This window comes from Simochromis diagramma, unplaced genomic scaffold (genome assembly GCF_900408965.1).
Source record: "Simochromis diagramma unplaced genomic scaffold, fSimDia1.1 OVJJ01000302.1, whole genome shotgun sequence".
NCBI lineage: Eukaryota > Metazoa > Chordata > Actinopteri > Cichliformes > Cichlidae > Simochromis > Simochromis diagramma.
This window is the reverse complement of record NW_024386792.1, coordinates 6938922-6961850: the sequence shown is the minus strand read 5'-3', so window position 1 is coordinate 6961850 and position 22929 is coordinate 6938922. Positions and strand designations below refer to the sequence as shown.

The window sequence follows — 22929 nt, the reverse complement described above, 5'->3', positions numbered from 1 at the left end:
AATCTGTATGTAGCTAATGCAGGTTTAATCTTATCATTCATCCAAGATACTGCATCAGTGTAGTAGTTGTAATTTCTCTCTTCCACTATAGTTGATTATATGTGATACCTTTGTCCTTTATTGCCCATTGCTAATAAACAAGACCTTTGGCATCTAAAGTTAATGTTATACAAAACAAAAGAAAAAAATATATTTTTTTGAGTCATTAAACCATCCTTAAACAATTTTGGTATCACTACATCTATCACTACGGCTGTCTTTTTCTGCTTGTCTACCACTACTATGTCTACCACCATCTAGTAATTTTATATAATTAAATTACCACGGAAATTTAATTTAATTTAATTTAATTTAATTTAATTTAATTTAATTTAATTTAAAGGGCATCAAAAACATTGTGAAACTATTAACTAACCCACAACCAACTGCACTATTAAAATTGAAATATTTAAGTTTAACAGAAAGAAAATGGGATGAATAAAACATGTAGAGCATGTCTTCTCTTTCATCACAGTTTCTTGTCATTCTATGTGTCAAAGAGACCTTTGCCTGACCTTCACTTCCACCTCAGTAATACTGCATCTTATCAGACAAAAGACCTTTCTACCAAGACCGCAGTGATGAAATTCACAGGTGAGCTGGAGCCATAGTTGATCAAGTCTGGTGGAAACTCTTTGTAACATAATTATATCCTTTGAGGTTTATCCAGTTTGTAGTATAAGTCATAAAAGCACGTGACAAATGAGACCATAGACTGAAAGGGTTGAATTAGTGATTCAGTGAACTCCATTTTAGTAAATACTAAACAAATGCTGATAACAAATTTCCGTCTTTTTCAAATCCATTCAAGTACAGTCAGGTGCGTAGGTTTTTGGACAGTGACACATTTTTTGTAATTTTGTCTGCGTACTTTACCACAGTGACTTTTAAATCAGGCAATCAATATGTAATATAATTGGATAATTGATTGCCAAGAAGTTTTTATTTTAGTTATTGTTGCACTGGCAGAATTGATATGAGGTTCAAAGAAATGTAGGTGAAGAAGGCCATCACTAGGCTTAAAACCTAAATAAATATATCAGAAATATATATTTTTTAAAAAATAGGAGAAATGCACTTGCAACAAGCTCAAATGGCCTGGAAGACCATGGAGGAGGACTAAAGTGAATTTTACAATATCTAACCCAGAAAAACCTCTAGGAAATTCGCATGCATTTGTCAAAGTCAACAATCATAAGACGGTTTCATTAATGTAAATAAGTACCGAGGATTTACAATAGGGTGTAACTGAATGGGGCTGCAGTAAATGCATGGCAGAGCATCTCAAGACGGTAAACATAGCATTTGGTGATGTCCATATGGTCCGGACAGGCAGTCATTGACTGTAAAGGATTTTCATCCAAATATGAAAAACAATCTTGAACTTTAAATCTTGATGTTTGTTTGTTCAATTAACTTTGAGCTTTTAAAAATTAGTTATGTGTTCCTAAACAATTCATGCTAAACCCTTGGAATTAAAGCTGAGGGTCTTGTTTGATTTAAAATCCACTGTTTTGGTGTACGAAGGCAAAATTCTCAGCATTGGGTCATTACTCTAAAACTTTATGGACATAACTGCTTAACATTTGTTGTGCTACCAGAAGTTTACAAGCAAGCTCGTGATAATTCCATGCTGGACCTTGACCTAGCAAGATAAATTTGGGTACGGAAGATAAGAGCACTTGTCCCTCACTCTTTAATAACAGTGAAAGAGACTTGAGCAAGACTCTTAACAGCTTATTAATTCTCCAGAGTGGCTCACTGACCAGACTGTTGTCAAGGCCAGACCCCTTAACGCTGATCACGATCTATAGTAGAACCGATACGGATGATACCTCTGTTTAAGTTCCTTAGTGCTCCATTTGATGAAGGAGTTGTTATAACTATTTACTACATCTGTGGGTGAAGCATTTAAATGCTATATTACCTCAGGAAAGTGAAATGAAAATCCAGTTTACCTTTTTCCAATATCTGGTATCTAATTAAACACAACTGGCTCTTTAGCTACAGAGCTGAAGAAGAGCTACTAAAGAAACCTCTTGGATGAGAGGTAAAACATCTTGAAAATAAAAATTAAACAAGTTCAGCTGCCACATTTTCAGTCTCCTTAGACTGGAATGGCCTGGATGACTGAGAACCTACACAGACTTTTTAGCTACAGGTTTACTCCCTAATCTTCCTGACTTTACCATCAGCTGCTATTAGCTTCTGTTGCATTGCTTGAAAACAACCATAGAAGCAACATGGTAAATGTGTCTTTGAGTAGTTATTTTGTTTTTCACAGTCTCTAAAATTTTCTAGGAGAACAAGGTGCCACATTCTAAATTAGATTTAAGGACAATACCTGTAATTTGAAAGATACTTGCCTTGGGTACAGCTCATCCATTTGTCCATCCATTCCCTTCCACTTATCCTTATCAGGGTTGCAGAGGGGAGGGATGGAGTCTATCCCAGCTACCTTAGGATGAGAGGTTGGGTGCACCGTAGACAGGATGCCTACTGATACCTATGGTATCAATTTCAAAATCCTACATCATGTCAAGTTATTGCATTTACAAGATTTCCAGAAAACTTAACCTCCGACTTTGAAGTTGATTGAGATTTGAATTCATCTGAGATTTTTAGTGGATACATGTGGTATCAATTTGAAACACCTACATTGCTTCATTTTCGAGTTATCACATTCACAAACTTGGGTGTCCACATTCTCTGCATGCCCGTCCAAGACCCCATCAGCCTCTTACATATGAAGGTAAGAATCTAATTTTAAGCAAAATTCACATTTGGTTATTTAAAGAAAATTGGCTTGACCAATTTTTTTTTATTATTGTACTGCAATAGAAAGTTTATTCTGAATGGATAAGCAGGACAAGAGACACATAAAACAATTTACCTGATTTTGAAGGTAGAGTAATGTGTAAATGTCTTGAGCCACTCCTTTATAGTTTTTGTAGGGAAATGGGAAACAGTGATTGCAGTGATTTATTGAAACATGAAAACATACATGGAAATGCAGTATATAAGGCAAAAACTGCGTTTGTACACTTCTAACGTGAATGAAAGTCAACTTTATTTTGTTCTTTGTCGAGATGATCCCACACTGCTTCAGTAATGTTGAGATCCAGACTATGGAGAGGCTAATCCGTGACTAATAATGTTCTATTGTGTGTTTTTCTATCCAGATATGCTTTTACTACAATGGCAGTGTGTTACCAGACTGGCTGTAAAAGGCTGCTTGTAATAAAATCCCTAAAGTTGCAATTTAAAATTAATTCTTTGCTAAGATGTCTGTTATGAGTAAACACTACAGTGGTTCGTCGCTTGAGTTAGGTGCCTTTTTTATGCTTGAATGATTCATAGCTAGGGTTGACAAATCCAAAAAAAAGTATTCCTCTGAAAATTTTCAGGTACAAGGACTGGACTGAAAATGAGTGAAAAGCAGCCATCTAAAAAGTTCAAAGACCTTCAAAAAGCAAAATATTTTAAAGAAAAGGGGTGGCTCAAGACTTTTGCACAGTACTGTATGTGGCCATTACCACAGAAAAGGGCTGCAATCTTCTGAAACACCACTAGAGGGAGTGCATCTCAAAAAAACATACTTGTGTGTGCCATACTTCAGCCTTTGGTCAAAAATAAAGACCATAAAATACTTAAACAGCTACATGATTCAGTCTGAATTTCCTGACGGATTATAAAAAAAATAAATATATGCAGTACAAAATAAAATATCTATATCAAGTAATCCACACTTGTCCACATTATTTATTAGTTACCTCCAAAATAAACACCAGATAAAACAAGATGTCCTACAAGCACAGAAATGCACTCTTATAACACAAGAGGCACCTGTGTGTTGTCACACATTAAACCTCGGAGGACACTGTGTTTAGTTTATTAATAGTGAATTTGGAAAATATGTTGAAAAATCGTACAGTACATATACTCAAGTGAGATTAATCCAACATGTGATGGAGGCACAAAGTAGTGTCATACATAGCAAAATCTACCATACGTTTTCTTTTTTCATTTCTAAAAGTAATAACAGTTCTTTTCTCAAAAAAGGAATAAATACAAAATAACATGACACAATAAATATGTAGCTTTATCTCAGTAACATACAGTAGAACTGAAAATAGCATTCAATATCATTTAAGCAGACATGAGGTGATTGTGCAATGTGTACAGAGGTAACATAAATATATAAAATAGTGTTAAGTGCTTTTAATACTAAGGGTATTTTAATAATTAAGTAATGGGTACATGTAAAGAACTAATGGCTCAAATGCTTTATGATTTGTGGCTTTTAAAAATACAAGTAAGTCTTTGTAATGTAAAACTGTATATGAATGTAGTTGGCACAGTAGTTTTTATGACACAGATTTGACATCAGTATTATATATATAATAATATCTAGTCTAAATCTAAATTCTCATTTGTTATAATAATCTTGAAGCCAGTGTAATATATTCAGTGTAAAACTATAAATTCTCACATTTGGTGAACAAGGACGATAATGTAAGCTCTACAGTCATTTTCATTAAACTAATTAGTCCAATTTTTACTTACATTTAATATATTCTGTACCTGTAAAATTTAATATGATGATGATAAAATAAAGTATACTCTGAAATTACTTAATTTGGCTATAAATTGTCTTTTTTTTGGCACGCTTCACACTACACAAACACGGCAGACAAAAATGGAAACTAAAATAAAAATAATCAATAAATGGAAATTGTTTTGTTTATTAAAACCTTTAGTGTGTAGTCTAATACACCACTTTGTATGTATCAAACGTATCAAACTTGACTGCACCAAATACTGTATCACGGACCTCTTGATGAAACGCTACACAGCTATAAAATGTAGTGAGGTAATGGCAGACCATGGGTACGTAGAGAGAGGCGGGTGTTCGGATAGACAAATGTGTTTCATCATAATAAAAATATCTGCATATGTGTCACCTGATCCAACCCATCCCTGTGTCAAAATGTGACAGGACATGACCGCATTAATGCAATCCTTCGATGATCCTTAAGCGTCTGTGGGCTTCCTGGAAAGAAACCACACCTTCATTGGCTCCTTCTTTCCTTTCATGGTGACCGGGCCCCGATACTCCAGATGAAACTGAGGGTCGGCATTCTCGGCAGACTGCAAACACCTGCAATACAACGCTACATATCACACAAGCTGCACACTTGCCGTGCTCACGTCCACAGTAACTAGGTTTGTTTTTCCTTGTATATGCTTCATGTTTTATGTCTATTAATGGATATTTTCTTAAAAGTTAAAAGAATTAAAAAAATTCTAGCAGTACAACTGATCCTGAAAAATAAGGAGACGCTGCTGCTCACCGGTACGTATATTCAGACACGTTTATTTTTCCTTTTTCACCCGTCGTCTCTGTACGGCTTGTGAGGTTGACCGTATTTCCAAAAAGGCAATATCTGGGCATCCTCTGCCCAATGACTCCGGTCACCACCTCTCCTGTGTGGATCCCAATAGTAATCTGAAAAGAAAAGAGAAGAAAACGTAATTGAAGCGCATGTTTACACTTTAACCAAAGCAAAATAAATGCTGCAGTTACCTAAAGACATCCCTGTTTCTTTTCAAATTTGCAAACTTAACTTTAAATACATCTCTGCAGCACAGATCATTAGTTATCTGCTGTACATTTATTTGTAAAACAGCACACAACAAACCTTATTTATTTACTTAATAACTATGGTAACAAAATTTCCTACTTTAAATCCCGTGTACATTATAACTCAAGGACTTGAATGAATAATTTATGCTTTATAGAAATAAATTGCAAGTTTTGTGTTGGCACAAATTCTTAAAGCCATCGACTGACATGTGGTTGGTAAATATAAGGTTGACTTTGCCTGGGGTGTCTCCATGCACAAAATTAAAATTTCCTTGTAGTTTCAAATTTGCAGTAAACAGTTCCAAAAGAAATCCCCGGCAATCAAGAGACTAATATTTACACTTAATCTTATAGGCACTTCAGCGCTTGCTGCCATCAGAGCATGAACATGCCAGGAGTGTTTGGGACAAATGAGAATCTATTTTAAGCCACAGGATCGTGAAATGATTTGAGTCTGTTTCTGCTACTAAGCCAGGCCCCTCTTTAGCCAGTGCCATGTCTGAAAATAAACAGTCTTTTGTTAACCAGACACGATTTTCCAAAGTTAAGTCTCAACAGTCATTGATATAATAACAATCTCCAGCACTCACTTCAACAACTTCTCATTGCTCATTATTTCAGCAAAAAAATACATTCCCAGATGCGCAGGTATAATTATTCTAAAATAAAAATGTGTATATATTAAGTGTAATAGAGTAAATGCCTGACACATTAATATGGTGCACTAATATGAGAATTTTCAAACTAATATTAGAAAGCCGACAGCGCTCCAAAAAAATCATCTGTGCCAAAATAACAGATGGAGTGCTTAGAAGCTGAAAAATAATTAAATGTGAAGGAGAACAGTTAGACAGTCAGCGCATCACCACACAGAGATAATCCAACAGCTATATAACAGACATGTTAGAGAGACAAGATGAAATACATGCAATGACATTATTTTCCAGTTAGTCCTTTTTTTGGTCTATTTAATTTGTTTTAAAAAAATCCTCTGTGCACTAAAGTCGACACTGTTACGTTCTTAACTGTTACAGCCTGTATGTAAAAATGGAATTATAGTTTTGCATTTTCTAATTAATTTCTCTATTTCATTTCATTTCTACCTTTTTTTAAAATTAAGTTTAGTTTTAGTTAGTTTCCAGAGTGTTTTTTTTTCCAGTTTCGGGTTTTTTTTTTTTTCAGTTTATAATAATATATTTTAGTCTTTTTACTAAATTAATTCATGTATGGAAGACATGTGTCGGAGGCAAGATCTAAGAAAATCAGTTACAATAAAAACACATCATTTTTTAAAAGGACTTGACTTACAGCCTCATAGTCATCCAAAGTCTCAATAAACACATCCATCAAAGATATAATAAGATTTTTTCCAAACTATCAAACTAAGCATGTTTGCTCTATATTCTCTTTTTAGTTTAGTTTTCAAAGTTCATTTCAGTTAGCTTTTTTTTTTCTTAAAAAGTCTATTTTTAATTTGAATTTTTTTTTCCACATCTAGTGTTAGTTTTTAATTTAGCTTTTGTTTACTATAAAAGTCTTGGAGCTGACAGGTCCACAGTAAACTGTCCACAGTGAGTGACTGAGTGTGTTGATTCTCTGCCACCACAATTAAATTTGAACAACATCTGAACTGGCTTTAGACTAGACAGACATATACTACTGCCACACTGAGCTTCAGCAGGTGGAGGTAATGTTTCCTACACCTTCACATTTTCCTTTGCTACCCAATCAAACCAGGACTAATACAGGAAATCTTTCCTCTCACATGCATTAACTTCCCAATTTGGGAGAAATTATTCTTATTAAAACCAATTGTTTTAAAATCAAATCATAAACACACTTTGATTCACTTGTGATGATTCATCGTTGATAATCGCAATCAGCGAGCGAGACCTAAAGATTACACTCGCCACTACTGCCTTAAGGCACAACAAAAGTGACGGCTTTGCTGCGCTCTGGTGTGGTTTAGGCCAGTTACACACCTCACAATTTTTGTAACATGGTGGGCAAGAGTGTTCGAGGAGATCTCTACAGGCACGCCTATAATCTATCAGTGTTGGAAGCAGCTAAAACTATAGAAAAATAAATATATCCTGCTAATTTTCTCAGCAGCAACAGGTATTATTTAAGGTCAAGCAAAAGTACTGTATAAAAAGTTGCTCAGCTCACATTTAGTTGCAATACAATTCCACACAGATAATGAAGTATAATATGCAGAAATGTTTTATTCTGAAACCTGAGATTCATCTCACACCTGCACTGGTTCATCATCCACTTTCACTTGTCCAGCAATCTCCATCATGTCGAGAGCAAGGTGGCAGATCGACTTTGCGTGGTGCGTGCACGGCTCGGGCAGGCCACTAACCGTCATGTACTTATCACCGACTGTTTCCACCTGTATAAAGAAAATAAACCAAAACATTTTCTTATTCTCCACATGAGTGATGTCATGACTTCTTTTTTCTTTTCTGCTTCTATTTACTTTTGCTTCATGTAGAATGATTTGTTCCCACTGCGCAACGGGGGGGTGGGGGGTGTTCCAATGTGCTGTGCAGCCAGAAATAAACTGAAACACCCCGAGATAAACACTTAAACACTTACATCAGCTTTAAGACATTCAGGGACTCTTTAAGCCCTGTTAAAACCCCTGGACCACCTAGCCCTTCAGCTTGTAGAGTAAATATTACTTTTTTTGGTGACCCAGTGCCTGAAGCCAATCTCATGGAAGAGGTCTGTTTGACTTCTGAAAGTGCATTCTTGTCTGAAAGCCTGGAGAGTAAATCTGTTGCACGAGGCCTATAAAATGGTGCAGTGCCATTGTAAAACTACACCCTGTTTAGATGTTGGTACTACCCTAAGTTAACTGATATAAATACTCTGTAACTGAGTTGCATGTGCATAATTGCATAATATTATTCAGCAGCTTAGTGCATTACAGCTGCAGAACCAGACCTCCAGAGTAGAAGCAAAACTTCCTCCTTTCAGGCCTTTTTATTGACCACAAATTTACACCAGTATGCAATATTATGTGATGGTAAAGTTCCTGCTTCTGACCTTGTATACATAAGGGTTCTTCCGAGAGTCTGTCAAAATGTCAAAGCGTGTGTAAACATCGTTGAGCAGGTTGACGATCTTGATGGCTCCTTCAGCTGAGGCGTGCTTGCTGCAGAAAGCATTGAACCCGACAATGCCACTAAAGAGGATGGTCACGTTGTCATAGCGCTTTGCCGGCACCGGGCGTTTGTGTCGCAGCTCATTGGCAACAGATGGTGGCAGGACAGAATAGAGCAATCTGAGAAGGAGAAGAGAAATGAACATTCTGAGCGAGAGCACGGTGGTGCTGGGGACGCCGGGCTGAAGTCCGTCCTTTGGATCAGCATTTTGTTTGCACAGACACCACCTTTTGGTCATTTTGCTGTGGAAGCTGCTTTCAGAAAGGAGGGTGGTGTTTCTATGGTAACTGGTTAGATCATGGCTGCCTCTTAAAAGCAAAATACCTTCCTTGATGCATCATAATCTTAGGATGAATGATGCATACAGATGGCAAACTCTAAAATGTATTCATAAAAAAATAGTATATATATACAGCGCTTAAATACATATATTTAAATCTAAAATAGTTAATATTTTATGCACAGCCTTGTACCTCTAAGTTTAAAAGAAGCAAAAACAAAGAGTGATGTAGCATCTAAAAAGGCAACAACAGTGCAGCAGCAGTTCTCTTAAAATTTAGAGAAGCCATGAATTCAAATCGATGTCTGGAGCCCGAGGCAATCTGAGTCCAGAGAATGGTCAGAATAATAACGTGGGAATCCAGTGGGAGAGTGAAAGTCTTTTCCTAAGAGAAGATAAACTGCTACAGCGCTCTTAATAAAGATCACACTCCACCCTTCTCCGTCTCCAGCTGTCACCCACTGCTGTGACAAAATACAATGGCAGGCATTTTTCTGACAGGGACTGAAGAGAAGCTTAAATATCAGCCCCTGCTTGCCCTGCTGTCATACATCCTTAATGCAACTTTATTGTACTGAGACCTGTGTCTTTCTGTATTGTCGGTGGTTTGCCCTTAAAAGGGAAAACTGGTTAAGGCTTCTCTTTATCTCCCTACTCAAGACTTATAATAAACAATCTTTTTTTATCATTTTTTCCTAGCAAATGAATCATGACAGTGCTATTAGAGATTTATAGTAGTGAATTTGGATACTACACACAACCTACAGATAATGACATAACTAGAAAATGTAAATGACATCATTTAATACTTTCTTTTGTTTAAATAAAGTGAAAAAATGAAGGGAGACAGGCAACATGGGTTAAAGCTGCATATACTAGCTACATTATAATGTCAAAAAACTGACTGAGAATTGGTGGGTATAATACCTGTAATTAATGAATATCTGACCCCACACTGTACTTAAAGACTACTTTAATGAAAATATAAAAACAGTCAAACCTATCTGTCTTTTTCTTTTCGTCCTCCAGGGCTCGGAGTGTGTGCTGGAGGCGATCCGTCAAGATTTCCAGCTCTTGGGTCAGTTTGTACTCCTCACGAAACTGCTCGCCCAGCAGCACCAGGTCGCGCGTGGCGTCATGCAGCGGGATGTCACTTAGGTAGAGTCCCCGCCGTGTAAGATCGTCCAAGTTCATAACACTAACCAGAAAAGTAGGAACAGGTCAACAAAGAGAGGGCAAAAAAAGTGAGAGTCATAAATTATAAGAGATTTTTGCAGAGTGAAGCTGCTGGAAACATTTGATTTGTGTCTTGCTGTTCTTGTTCATATCAAGAGGTGTTATAAATTATACAGGGCATAAAAAATGAGACATGAGCAGTGAAATCATCATCCTCTTGTGAGGGCTGAGAGCACTGTAATGTTTCCAGATAAATGCTGCTTTTTGTCTGGTGAGGTCAGACACTGTGCTGTTCGGATCTTTTCTGGTCAGCTTGCATCTCGTTTTCATTCAGTAGCAGTTAAAGTCCTCCAAGGCAGCAACCTTTAGTGAAAACACTCATCCTACGAGCTGCAAACTGCCTTCAATGTAAGGGGACAAGACCTTTTTAACCCTGCCATCTCCTGGATCGAACAGTTTACTAAAAAATTCTGAATGATTACGTAAGAGCTACAGAGGATAACGGAGGTCACGCTCTGGCGATCTACCTGCCCATTGTCATTTCCAAAAGGCCAAGAGGAAAACACTTCTGAGTATTCTGGGTAATTGCTTGATTAACAGAGTGTGTAACTACATGGAAAAAATAACCTCATTTTCATTAGTGAGATTATAACAGATCTAAATTACAAGTAAATCAAAAACAGATCTTCTGTTGATGTCTCTTCTACTTTTCATCAATCATTTTCTTGCTCTAATTAACTACACTTAGACGTTTTACACAGAATACTGTACACTATACACTGTTAAAGGATAAGCCTTGTAGTCATCTAGACCAGGGGTGTCAAACCACCATATATAGCAATGTTAAACTTCATGAGACCTTACAGCACAGTGAAAACACATAATTGTCTCCTTGGTTTTTGCTAACTGATGTTTTTGATGACTCTGGTGAGCTTCTTTTTTCCCCTGAAGTTAGATCTATTTTTATTGTCGACACTTTGAGTGTGATTTTTGCAATCTTTAATGTTTGCATATGACCAGTATGTCCATTATTCTCAGATTCTGAAGTTAACCTTGTCGTTTAAACACTCTGGCTGTTTGAGGGGACCTAATTAGTCTCCTTGCATCTAGCATCAGCATCGCCAGCTGGACATAAGAAATGCAAAATGAACAACGAAAAACATTATTACAGATGTCCAACAGTATATCATCAGTGAATATCTGGAGGACTTAGACAGAGTACCACCATTAACTCTGTAATAGACTCCTTCTGACAGCAGCTCTGATTCAAAGTAGCATCCACTTCACCTGTGTTACGTTAGCTGTCTTAGATTATGGTTAGACTATATATCCTGAATGTTAAGGTTTGTCTCAGCTCACTGTAATTTGCAGAAATTTTTAGTTTTTTCCAACACTATCATGTAGCATTACAGCTCTAAAAGTGGAAATTAGTTTCTTATATTTTGGTTGGAAACAAAAACCACAGAAAGAAAAGCACATCGTTAGTAACCTTCATGCATACGAGCAATTAACAGTGAACAAAACTCTTCCTTTAAAAAAATCAGCTTTATTTCAAATATTGGTTTGTCATATTTCTGCATTTACAGAGATAGATTATACTTTGCTGTAAGTCAAAACCTTGAACCTTTAGATTTCAAGATGTCTTTACCTGAAATCTGAGCATTCTCATTCTGCAGGTAAAAGTAACATTTTTCTGGTGTGCATATTCAGTCAAGGCTTCTGCAACTGATGGCTTACCTGGGTGAGCAAAGAAAAAGGATGTTCTCAGCCTCTGGCAAATAAATCATCTGTCCTTTCAGTCTCAGACAGCTGATCTCCACCCCCGTCAGCTCGTCCTCATTCTCTACAGTCTCCACATTCAGCAGGCCCTCCTGTCAGGATTACATCCCTCTTGTGAATATTTCATGATGCAGTGCGTTCATCTCTACATGTGCTTCCAAACTGGGTGCCAGTTTAGCTCGCACTTTATTTTTAAATCTGGCTTTTCATTTTAAATGTTAAATTTTTCAGCGCTCATTACATTAAATAAATTTTGATTTTATTGTGTAAAGAAAAAAAAAAGTAAACTCCTCTTTTTTGTCAGGGCTTACGTAGCCATGTAGCTTATGCCCCAAGAGTGGCAGTGCTTCAAGGATCAGTCTTGTCACAATTAATCTGAGTATAGCGGTCGGGCCCTGCAGCTATTATTTTGTCACTTAAGGATTAACCATTCCATGAGAAACCAAACCACACAAATTTTAAATTTGAAACTATTTTCTATTCTTGCTCTATTTTTACCTTGTGACTTTTCATTTGACTTCACACTGACCTCTGTGCTCATAAAATTAGCTTTTCAGATTAGTCTTTTCTCTGTTTCTCCCACAACTTTTTGTCTATTCTGAAAATCAACAAAGGTATATTCTAACTGTGCTGCATGACCCTCTTTGCTCTATGCATAAACATAAGCATTGTAAAACTGTATAGTAACTGTATAGCTTCTATAAATTGTAAGGTTTTACATTTTGTCATCATTGATTTAACAAAAACTGAGATAAAACAATGAGTGAAAAATGCATACACTCAATGATGTTGTAGATTTAGATTCATTTATGGACAGCTCTCTTAAGGTCCAATAATAGCATTTCAGTCAGATTGGGGTCTAGACATCTTCATTCTTATCTTTTTCAGCCATTCTGATGTAGATTTGCTGTGGTGTGGATCATCATTTGAGGTTGAGTTTGAGCCAAGCTTGAGCTGTTGGGCAGGTTGACTCACATTTGATTCTAGAATACTTTGGATTACAGAGGAGTTCATGGTCGACCCAATGGTGCCTCAAAGGTGCCAAGATCGTGTGGCTACAAAACAAGCCCCAATCATCACCACCATGTGTGGCAGTTGGTGAATTAGGTGTTTTGTTGGTTTTCACCTAACTTGGAGATGGGCATTGTTCCAGAGGTCTTGTGGTTTGTTCAGATACAACTTTGCAAATTTAAGCTTTAAGTCATTTCTCTTTAGAGAGAAGAGGCTTTCTCTTGGCAACCCTTCCAGACAACTCATACTTATTCAGTCTCTTTCTAACTGTACTGTCATGAACTTTAACATTAGACATGCAAACTGAAGCCTGTAGAGTTTGAGATGTAGCTCTTGGTTTTTTCTGCAGTTTCTCTGAGCATTCCATGGTCTGACCTTAGGGTGAATAAGCTGGGAAGTCCACTCCTGGGAAGAACTGTCTTGAATGTTTTCCACTTGTGAATAATCTTTCTCACTGCTAAATAATGGATTTTAGAGTGTTTGGAAATGACCAGAAAACCCTTCCCAGAGTTATGAGCAACAGCATTTGCTTCTCTGAGATCATTTCTGATGTCTTTCCTGCTGGGCACTATGTTTACACTCACCTGAATGCTCCATAAATGCAAAGAGCCAGAACTTCTACTTTTATAGAGATGCTCTCATTTGCTGTCAAACAATTGATCGAGTGAATTTGATCATCAGCACCTGACTGCTACTTACCCTCTTAATTACTATGAAGCAGCACGGGTACACTTACTTTATCACACTATTTCTGCATTCTGGTTTAGTTTTTTGTTAAATAAGTAATGTATGTAAAAGGTCAGGTGATGTTATTTATCTGAGGTTGTATTTACCCAACTTTAAAACTGGCTAGGGACCATATTATCTTAATTATGTTTTGATACCTAAAACCTTAGAATATAGACATGGTATACTCACTCTTTACTCTTGAATTTACATATTATTTCTATTTGTTTATATGCTCATTGCTCCCTGCATGGCAACAATTTCCTTCTCCTTTATTTTTTTTCACTGAGCTCCACAGCATCAAATTTTACGGCGCTTCTAAAAATATCAGTGACCTTATGAATATTAACACACTGTTAACACATTCTTTCAAACCGCATTTTAATTAATTAGACTTTGGTGTATTTTATTGATCTATTTCCTCTGCTAAACTAATACATGAAAAGTGATTAGCCAAACACACTCGTGCAAACATACATGTTTCATACATACCTTGCTACGAAGAACGAAGACAGTGTTGATGTGGGAAAGGATGCCGTGAAAGCTGAAGTCAATGTGAGGACGTACCAAAGAAAAAACTGAAGGAAGGATACAGGTACCCGGCTGGAGCTATATGATAAAAATATCCATATGTTAGTAACATTGAATTTATTCTTTATATTAAACTATAGCATTATTATTGATAATAAAAGACAAAGCAAATATTTAAAACATAATTATTTGCTAATTTCTTGAAATTCTGAGTTTGGGAGAACTGAATGTGAATGCAGACCTGTGGCAGGACTCGGTATATGGCGTTTCCACACTGTGTGAGCATCAGGTCCTTGTCAAACATGAGGTGGAATGGAAAGGCCTTGCAAAATGTGTACGGGCTGATTCGAGTCTCCTGCGTGCCGTTCTCTTCAAAGCCATCGAGATCTTCGTAGAACGCCTCTTCCTCTGACTCCTTCTCCTCAATCAGAAATTTGATGTGGTCACACTCCTCATTTTTGGGTTGGATCATCTGCAGCACGTGAAGTTAATCAGTTGATAACATATTGACGACACTGATGCAAGACTAACTTTGTTGCACGTCATTAGAGCACTATGACGGCCTTAAAGAGAAATCTGAACCTTAACGTTGCAGTTTTCATTTCATAAACATAATACCAATAATACCAATGTTAATTTCGCATTTATTATATAGAATTAGGCGGGTAATAATGACAGAGTCCTGTGGCTTTATGGGCATAAGGCATGCTGACGTCAACCTGGTGTCTCTGCACCCTGTTGCCACAGCAACACTGGCTAATATTTCCAGAAATTGTGTGTCACATTTGGAGCGTCTGCCATTTTCTGTGCTTTCATTATAGAATTGCTGAAAGATATTATCCTGTCTGTATAATATGATTAAGTTTGGGAGAAAATGTCACCGACTGAATGAAGAGGAAAAGCTCAATCTAAACACAGTAGACGTCTGAGGGGAATAACGTGCTGCAGGGAATGGTACAGATTAAGGCTGAGGCTTTGGGTGGCCTACAATTAAAAAATACAAGCGTAACAGTTTTTAATGCTGGTTTGTTAGAAAATTTTAATTTAGTGCTACTGAGATTAGCCTGGTTAAGTTAACATTTTAAATGTGGCTTGTTCTTCTATTCCCTCAGTCATTTTTGGTTCAGCCGCAGTGAGAGAAAAGTTTAAAAAAAATGAGGAGCAAGAATAAAACTCCTTGGAAGATTCCCACCGTCTCTATGCTAGAGACTCTATATCTTAGATCTAAAAATATCCTGTGACTCACAGACATTATCCAAAAATTCACTACTCAACTGCAGCTGTCACAGTGTTCCCATTTGGGTATTTGAGAAGTTTCTGTTGTTTAATCTTCACGTTACAGCCTCGCCACTTATATTGTGTGACAGAGACTTACACATTCTGACACAATGCAATGCAGGAACACAAGAGTGCCTTTGAATATTGTACCATAAATTAAAGGGGAGCGAGAAGAAGTCATATCCGTTCATTAGCAGTGACAGAGTGAGCCAAAGAGTCGAAGGCTTCACGATGCACAAAAAGGTAACAAAAACAACAAAGGAGACCTTCATCTCTATCTCTGTTCCGTGGATTTGCTGAGCGACGGTTTTAATGATGCCAATCACTATGTCTTGCAGGCCTTCTCTCTCCGAGTAATAGTGAAGAATTAGATTGTTTCCTTTCTCTGCATCAGTGCAGCGAAACGAGGGAGCCCTCATCCCGGGATAAATGGTGCCCAGGTGATCGTGGAGAGCATCCAGATTCTGAAAATTCAAATCAAAGAAAAAAATATGCAACAGCCGGTTGTAACACCACCCTCTATGTTGTGCAAATAGAAGAAGTTTAAAAGGTGAATAAAAAAATTAAAAGGTCAGCTGGGTGTTCATCATAAAACCTCATTAGACCACATATGACAACAGTAAGTTATCTTTAATTATTATCGCATCATGTGATCACTACTAAAAAGAAAACACATATACACCTGCACAAAGAAGCTGCACTCCCCCACATCACGATTTGCTTCTGCCCTTTGAAGTGCTGCTCCTCCTCTACTTGTTTTTTGTGAAAATGCAGACTGCGGGCCTCATGCAAGAACCAGCTGTACAAACAGATGTCTTACAAACTATGAAGGGATAGGCTCGTTTCTACGCAGGGTGAAAATAGGCTTCTTTCACAGAGTGCGACTTAATCTGAATGAATATGATTAAAAAATCCTAACAAACTTAATGCAAAATGAAGGGCACTACATCATAATCATCCTAGCACACCAATTTACTGAGAAGTACTATTATCAGCATATTTTGTCACAGCTGATTATACATTTTAGTAATTACTGAACACAGGATGGAAAGCTCGTGGATGATGTCTTCTATCATGCTGTTGTACACAGCACTGTTACCCTTCGTACTGTAATAAACTGAAATCTAATAACCCAGCGACTGTTTTCGCTTTGACCTTGCTTTCTTTTTAGTATCTGACATCACACAGCCTAAACTATAATTAGAGCATCACTGTGTTGCACTGAAATATCTACTCTTTCTAAAGGTTTTGAAGTCTTTTAAAAGAATACTGGCATTTCTTAAGTTTGCTGATTTCTGACAACAGAATGCGGCGGCACAGTGAGAAATTGTTCCTTTTATTAAAGAACAGTGTTGTGCAAAAGACTCGAGCCAACCCTCATTTCTTTATATTTTGCTTCCAGGCAGCCCGACATTCTTGTAATCGTTAAAGTGGTCTTGACTGATAGTTCTTCAGGCTTTCTGAAGTTCTTTCAAATAGGACTGCAACTAAAGATAATTTTGGTAGTCGACTAATCTGCCAATTTTTCTTCGATTAGTCGATAAGTCTTATCTCCGTTTCCTGGGCAAACCTCCTGTTCTAAGCTCACTTGCTCTAGTCTGCACACCAGTGAATGTCACCCTGTGATCTCGTCCCACAGCAAATTAAAATAATATAAATTTGAAAATAATCAAATGTATTTTTAACATTACTCAATAGGACTGTCAGAATAAAAATAAAATAAATAAAAATATGAAATAATACAAATTAAAGTGCTACTAGTATTTAAACAAAAGCAGGCATCATCCTGAGAAGTTTCCAATAGGTAAGCTAACATAAGCATCACAGTACAAACATTCACATAAACATGGTATCAACACGATGCACTAACTTAACTTTGGGTGTTTTTTGTGTCTAATATCTTTACTTATATTAGTAAATAGACTGTAGTGAACAGGCCACTTCAAGTAAGTTTATAGAACTGTGATGTTATATATCTAACAATTTCAGCTGTCCTCTTGGCTAGTCTCGCTTGAAAACCACGTTTTTAATGTCAATGACACTTTTTACCAGGATAAATAACAGATATATAAAAGTCACTTAGCCAAAAACTGATTGCAGCATCTACTTTGTATTAGAGATGTTATTTCTGGCTCTAAATTACTTGATATTCTTCATGAGAGATATGATTGACCTATTTTTAACAGTTTTTGGTCAGCAAGTCATTTATACAAGCTTAAATTCCCACAATCATTTTTGATATGCACTGCAGTAGTGCTGTAGTGGAAGGAAAGCTCTGTTTTGCACAGTCTGCATTTAACTTTGTTTGTTTTATGTGAAATGTGTTCACTTTTTTTTTAAAATCTTTGCTTCCATTTTCTTTTATCCTACTGTTTAACGGGTTGTGCTACGTTATTCTTCGTTAGTCCTGAGTGCAGTCTTGGCAGACAATATAGACAATACTGCCCCCATGGCTTCCTGTAGTGTATTGCAGTTACAAAAACACATTTAGGTGGTATTAGGATATGACGTGAAAATACAATTCCGCATTGACAAATTTTTATAGTCGACTTGATTGATTACAATGATGAATCGTTGCAGCCCTACTTTTAAAGTTGCTTTTTGAACAAAAAAACAAAAACCAAAGAAATAAAAAACAGCCATAAAATGGTATTTTTGCACCGTCAAGGGGATTCCCAAAGAGCTAGAAAGCTAAGCTGAAAACTTGGGTTATCTCAAAAAACTGGACAAGTCGAGGACAAAAGAAGAAATGGCAGACCTAAAAATTATCTACAGCAGTTGAACTTTATCTGAAAGCCATGTCTCAGAAATAGGAAACAATTTAGTAAAGACCTGACACAGGGCCTGAGAGATGTCAATCTACTGTTTGCTGAAGTGTCACTGGAAGGGTGGCTGTTAAGAAGTTATTGTTAAGGAATGAAAACAGGGAGAAAGAACTGAAAATCAGTGGCAACAGGGCTACACAGTGACTGTCTACAGTGATCTGTGATGGATCCTGTGCCATGGAACAAAAGGCTTCCAACTTTCAAAGAAGAGTTTTGAATGTCCTTCAAAAAGCCTAAATAACTATTACTGAAGACTACTTTTTTAAGAAAGGTTGTCTCAGAGAGTTCAGGCTGTGTTAAAGAATAAACCTGGTCACAGCATTACAAACTTTCAAGTTGTATTTATACAGTATTTCCATTTATGTTTGCACATCTTTCAATAAATTGCTACACCTGTTTCCTATTTTACCATTACAATATACAGAACTGAGGGATAGCCCAAGACTTTTGCAGAGTACTGTGCTATAAGTGTTTACTTAACTTGAGGCCTTTATGTTTGCTGATTTCTAGCAGCAGAATCCAGCTGCACAGTGTGAAATTCTTCTTTGTTTTACAGTATAACATTATTTTTTTTAATTTACTGCAAAAGTGGAATCTTACAAATACTCCCCGAACAAACGGTATTTATCAGCATGAAACGACCGATTTACTACAATCCAGTGTTTTCACGTGACACCCAAAGCTGATTTATGCGATGTAACATATCCAGCTGACCTTTAAGCTAAAAAAAAAAAAGATATATTACAACATAACATTTTTTGTGCTCAGTAAATTCTCGTGTCTTTCAAACTTTACAGCCACAGTGCGTTAAGTCTGGCTTTCTGTTAAAAAGCCTCAAATCTCCAGCCTAAGAACTCTCCAAAACTCAGCAGAAAATATCATCCAAATGTTTTTACAGGCTAAAAACTCAGTGTGATGAATAAAACCTCCTCTCATCTTCAGTTCGCTCCCAAAGGCAAAGAGGAAGACTCTACCTGCAGGAATTCACGAACGTTTGAGCCCAGCACGCGTAAGATGGTGTCATATCCTGACTCCTGGCAAAATTCAAAAAACATCTTGCCAAACATCTGCAAGATCTCTCCCGCATCAACTTCTGCAAAACAAAACAAAAAGCTTAATAAAATCGGGCAAATGTCTGCTAAAGCTTCATTTGTATCCTACATCAAATTACATTTATTTCATTTCCAGGGATTTAAAATCGTGCTGTTACTTACTGAGAACTTTGCTTGCAGCTGCAACAAGATCATATGTTTTGCCATCCTCATATATGATTCTAACGAGGAACTGGCCCTCAATATCAAGCTGAGCCTCCCTCCTGAAAACAAAGGGAAGCTGTTACTCACAAGCTACAGCGAATGTCACAGCAGAAGTAAACAGTCTCGTAGGCAACTTGTTCAGGAAACCACTAGCTTTGGCTTTTTTGCAATTGCTTTTCTGTTTACACCAACAACTCGACACCAACGGTTGGGTCTTCTTTCATGATATATATTCAGCTGGAAACATTAAAAAAAAGCTTTTGATATTGCTTTGAAGTCCTTGTGTGAATTGCACTGCTGAACAAGCAGAGATAGCTAATCAGGTTTAGATCTACTGCAGGTCCTTTGATACAATGCACTCCAAGCTCCTGAGTACATTTTGCTATTTATATCTTAGAAAATCCAATTTTCACAAAATTGTCAGAAAGCTTAATGAGCTTCTGATTGCAAATATTTAACTGAGTAAACAGGAATGATTTACAGGCCTGACCAGCAACCACAATTTTATCATAATGTGTCACAGCTGGAAAAACATACCGAGCTTTGAAAAAGTAAGAATTCTGATATAAATAACTCAGTTCATGAAAACCTTTAAAAAAGCACATGACGGAACCTGGTAAACTGAGCACTGAGTAACAGTGAGTTACATTTGGAGATGTAACATATAACCCTGAGCTGTAGCATGCTGCGCTGAAGCATGTTTTTTTGTGGTGGCTGGAAAATGACCACTCTGAAAACATTTACAAAAGGCAGCTGCTGCTCACAGGGTCATGCATAGGGCATAGAAGACTACAGATGAAAAATAAACTTCACTTTAAGCCAAATATTTCAACAGCTGAAGAAAATAGCGTTTATTCTGGGGAAAGGACTCATTAAGACTAAACCTAAAGTTGACTAAACTTAAAGCTCATATAGTGTAAAATATTTTATTTACAGGGGTTTTGGCAATTGGAGCACATTTGAATTATACTTTACTGTATATGAATAAACAAAGGATTCGTTAGTTTTGCTGCTGTATCCTTGTCAATCTTTAGTGTCCATATTAAACATATTAAGAGGCAACTGCCTCGAATGCCACCTCAGTCTAAAATGAGATAATAAGCTTACTTGATATTGCTCTCAGTATCAGCTCGAATGCTTTAGTTTCAAATCCCACTAAATCAGACACTGCGTCTCTTTCCTAAACAAGGTTTCACTGGCAGAAACCTGCAAACAGCACTTTCATTTGTCATCTAAAGCCACTATGTTCACAGCAGCAGATTGTCATATTAGAGGTCCCACTTATCAGTTTGTTCACAGTGTTATCATAATGTTGTTTGCCAACTCAATGAACTACTTTGCATCTTCACTTTCTAGACATGACAAAAGTACACTCTTTTATAGTTATAGTTCATAGTTATTTTTATACTGGTTTTATTTTTTATCTTTATTTATTTTGTTGTTATTGTTGTTGTTATTTCAGAGTGTGCAATAAAGTTTCCTGTCTTTTGATGTGACACTGTGCGGTTGTACTGTCTGGTTAATGCTGATCTTTAGCAATGTTTCCAGTTGCATCTTTAGTGATTCTCCTACTGTTAAGTCATCATGTTTTGTCCAAAGGGGTGTACTTGCAGTTTTTCTTTGAAAAAATGTAAAAACATCACAAAAAGATATTGCCAGCTTTTTCTGCAAAAAAAAAATAAAAATAAAAATAACAGAATTAACACATTCACTTAAGTTACATTCTGGTGAAAAAGGCATTTTATTCAGTGACTAATAACATTTTGATTACAATTAAAGCAAACCTACTAGGCCTAAATATAAGAACCTGATAAGAAATGCTTATTTAAAGCAAGAAATGGCAGATGGATTTTCTTTTTTTAAATGTTAAACTCCACTAATAAAGTGGATAATCTAAACAGTAAACAGCAATTATGATTATAGTTCCAGAGGTCAACCAGTTCTATGAAAAAGTAAGATTACATTTTTACTTTAAATATTTCCACTTATAGGTAGCAAATATATTCAAATATAGACAAATATGACAATAATTAGTACTTGAATTTACTTGATATTGGTGATTATTTATGCAGATTTTTACATAAGCAAGATTTTGAATGCAGAATGATAAGTTTTTGCATTTCTTAGTAGGTTACTTCATCAAACAAGTTTTTTCAGGTCTGTACTGCATATTTATTGCAGGTATTTACTTGTTACAATTACAAACATAATGGGAAATAATAATAATAATAATAATAATAATAATAATAATAATAATAATAATTATAATGGCATTTTGTCACTTCACCAACTAACTTTTGGTGTGAACCTACATGAGCCTACAGAGGGTGGAGGGTAATCGGGTTAATCTGTTTCTGCTGGTAACACTGTGGCAGTGTATGCTGCTGGGCTGGCTGTACAGTATACATTAGGCCTGGCCTGTGTCCTTGTTGTGATCTGAGTTGCTACAGTGTAACCTTTTATACCAACATGGCTGAATAGTAAACACATCCTGAAACTCACTTGATGTCTTCCCACACTTCCGGACCGTAATTCCTCAAAACGAGGAGCTCCAGGGCGTGATTCACAAAACCATACTGTAAAATTTCAAAAACACGAGCAACGTGAGTTATATTTCATGGAACGAACGCAATTTTCTTAAAAAAAAAATATATGTATAAATTTAAATATGCTTATTACATTAAATATTCTTAAACATTTTATGACCTTTTGTGTTCATGTACGTTCTGTTCAGCTGTTAATATATTTTAATATGAGGATAATCATGGATATTATTGTAAAAACCGCTACATAGCGGTATTCCAACAGGAAACGACAACCGCAAATACACCGTTTCGGGGGGGAAATGCTACTTATTTAATTAGTATTCAAACACAATCGGAAATATTAATGTTAAATACTTACCATGATGTCCGCTGTTTCTCGTTTTCTTTATTTTTGAGCAAAATTATTAGAATCCAGCAAAATCTTCATCGTTTGGTACAGATGCTGACTGTCTCTGGGTCCAGCTCCCGTTTTTCAGTCAGCTTCTTACTGACAGCCAGACTGTCCAATAACAGATCGGCAATGGCGTTACGTAAGCAGACTTTGACCAATGGCAAAGAAGCTGCTGTTGCCCAAGTGATGATGGTCAACCTGCACTCTCCGTACATAGTTTCTGCTAAGAGCGTTCAACTGTAATGCCCTGATAATATATTCTGATAAACAT

The 22929-nt window shown here is 36.6% G+C and overlaps 1 protein-coding gene across 1 annotated transcript; it reads right to left on the bottom strand.

Annotated features, from left to right (window-relative positions):
- Positions 1-3761: 3761 nt before the first annotated feature.
- Positions 3762-22761, bottom strand: gucy1b1 (guanylate cyclase 1 soluble subunit beta 1). Its single transcript, XM_040024124.1, has 13 exons — positions 22626-22761; positions 22224-22297; positions 19680-19780; positions 19440-19558; positions 15907-16104; positions 14604-14834; positions 14324-14440; positions 12053-12186; positions 10140-10337; positions 8741-8978; positions 7941-8081; positions 5394-5548; positions 3762-5200 (listed from the first exon to the last, which is right to left on the bottom strand). Exons 1-13 carry the CDS (start codon positions 22626-22628, stop codon positions 5074-5076), a joined length of 1836 nt encoding a protein of 611 aa, XP_039880058.1. The 5' UTR covers positions 22629-22761; the 3' UTR covers positions 3762-5073.
- Positions 22762-22929: the final 168 nt, after the last annotated feature.

What these genes read in the sequence shown, in the direction of transcription:
- gucy1b1 (XM_040024124.1), bottom strand. An exon ending in TATACCGAGTCCTGCCACAG is followed by an intron (nt 14,441 to 14,603) that starts GTCTGCATTCAC and finishes TTTATCATATAG; the next exon opens with CTCCAGCCGGGTACCTGTAT. An exon ending in TCTTCGTTCTTCGTAGCAAG is followed by an intron (nt 12,187 to 14,323) that starts GTATGTATGAAA and finishes TAATCCTGACAG; the next exon opens with GAGGGCCTGCTGAATGTGGA.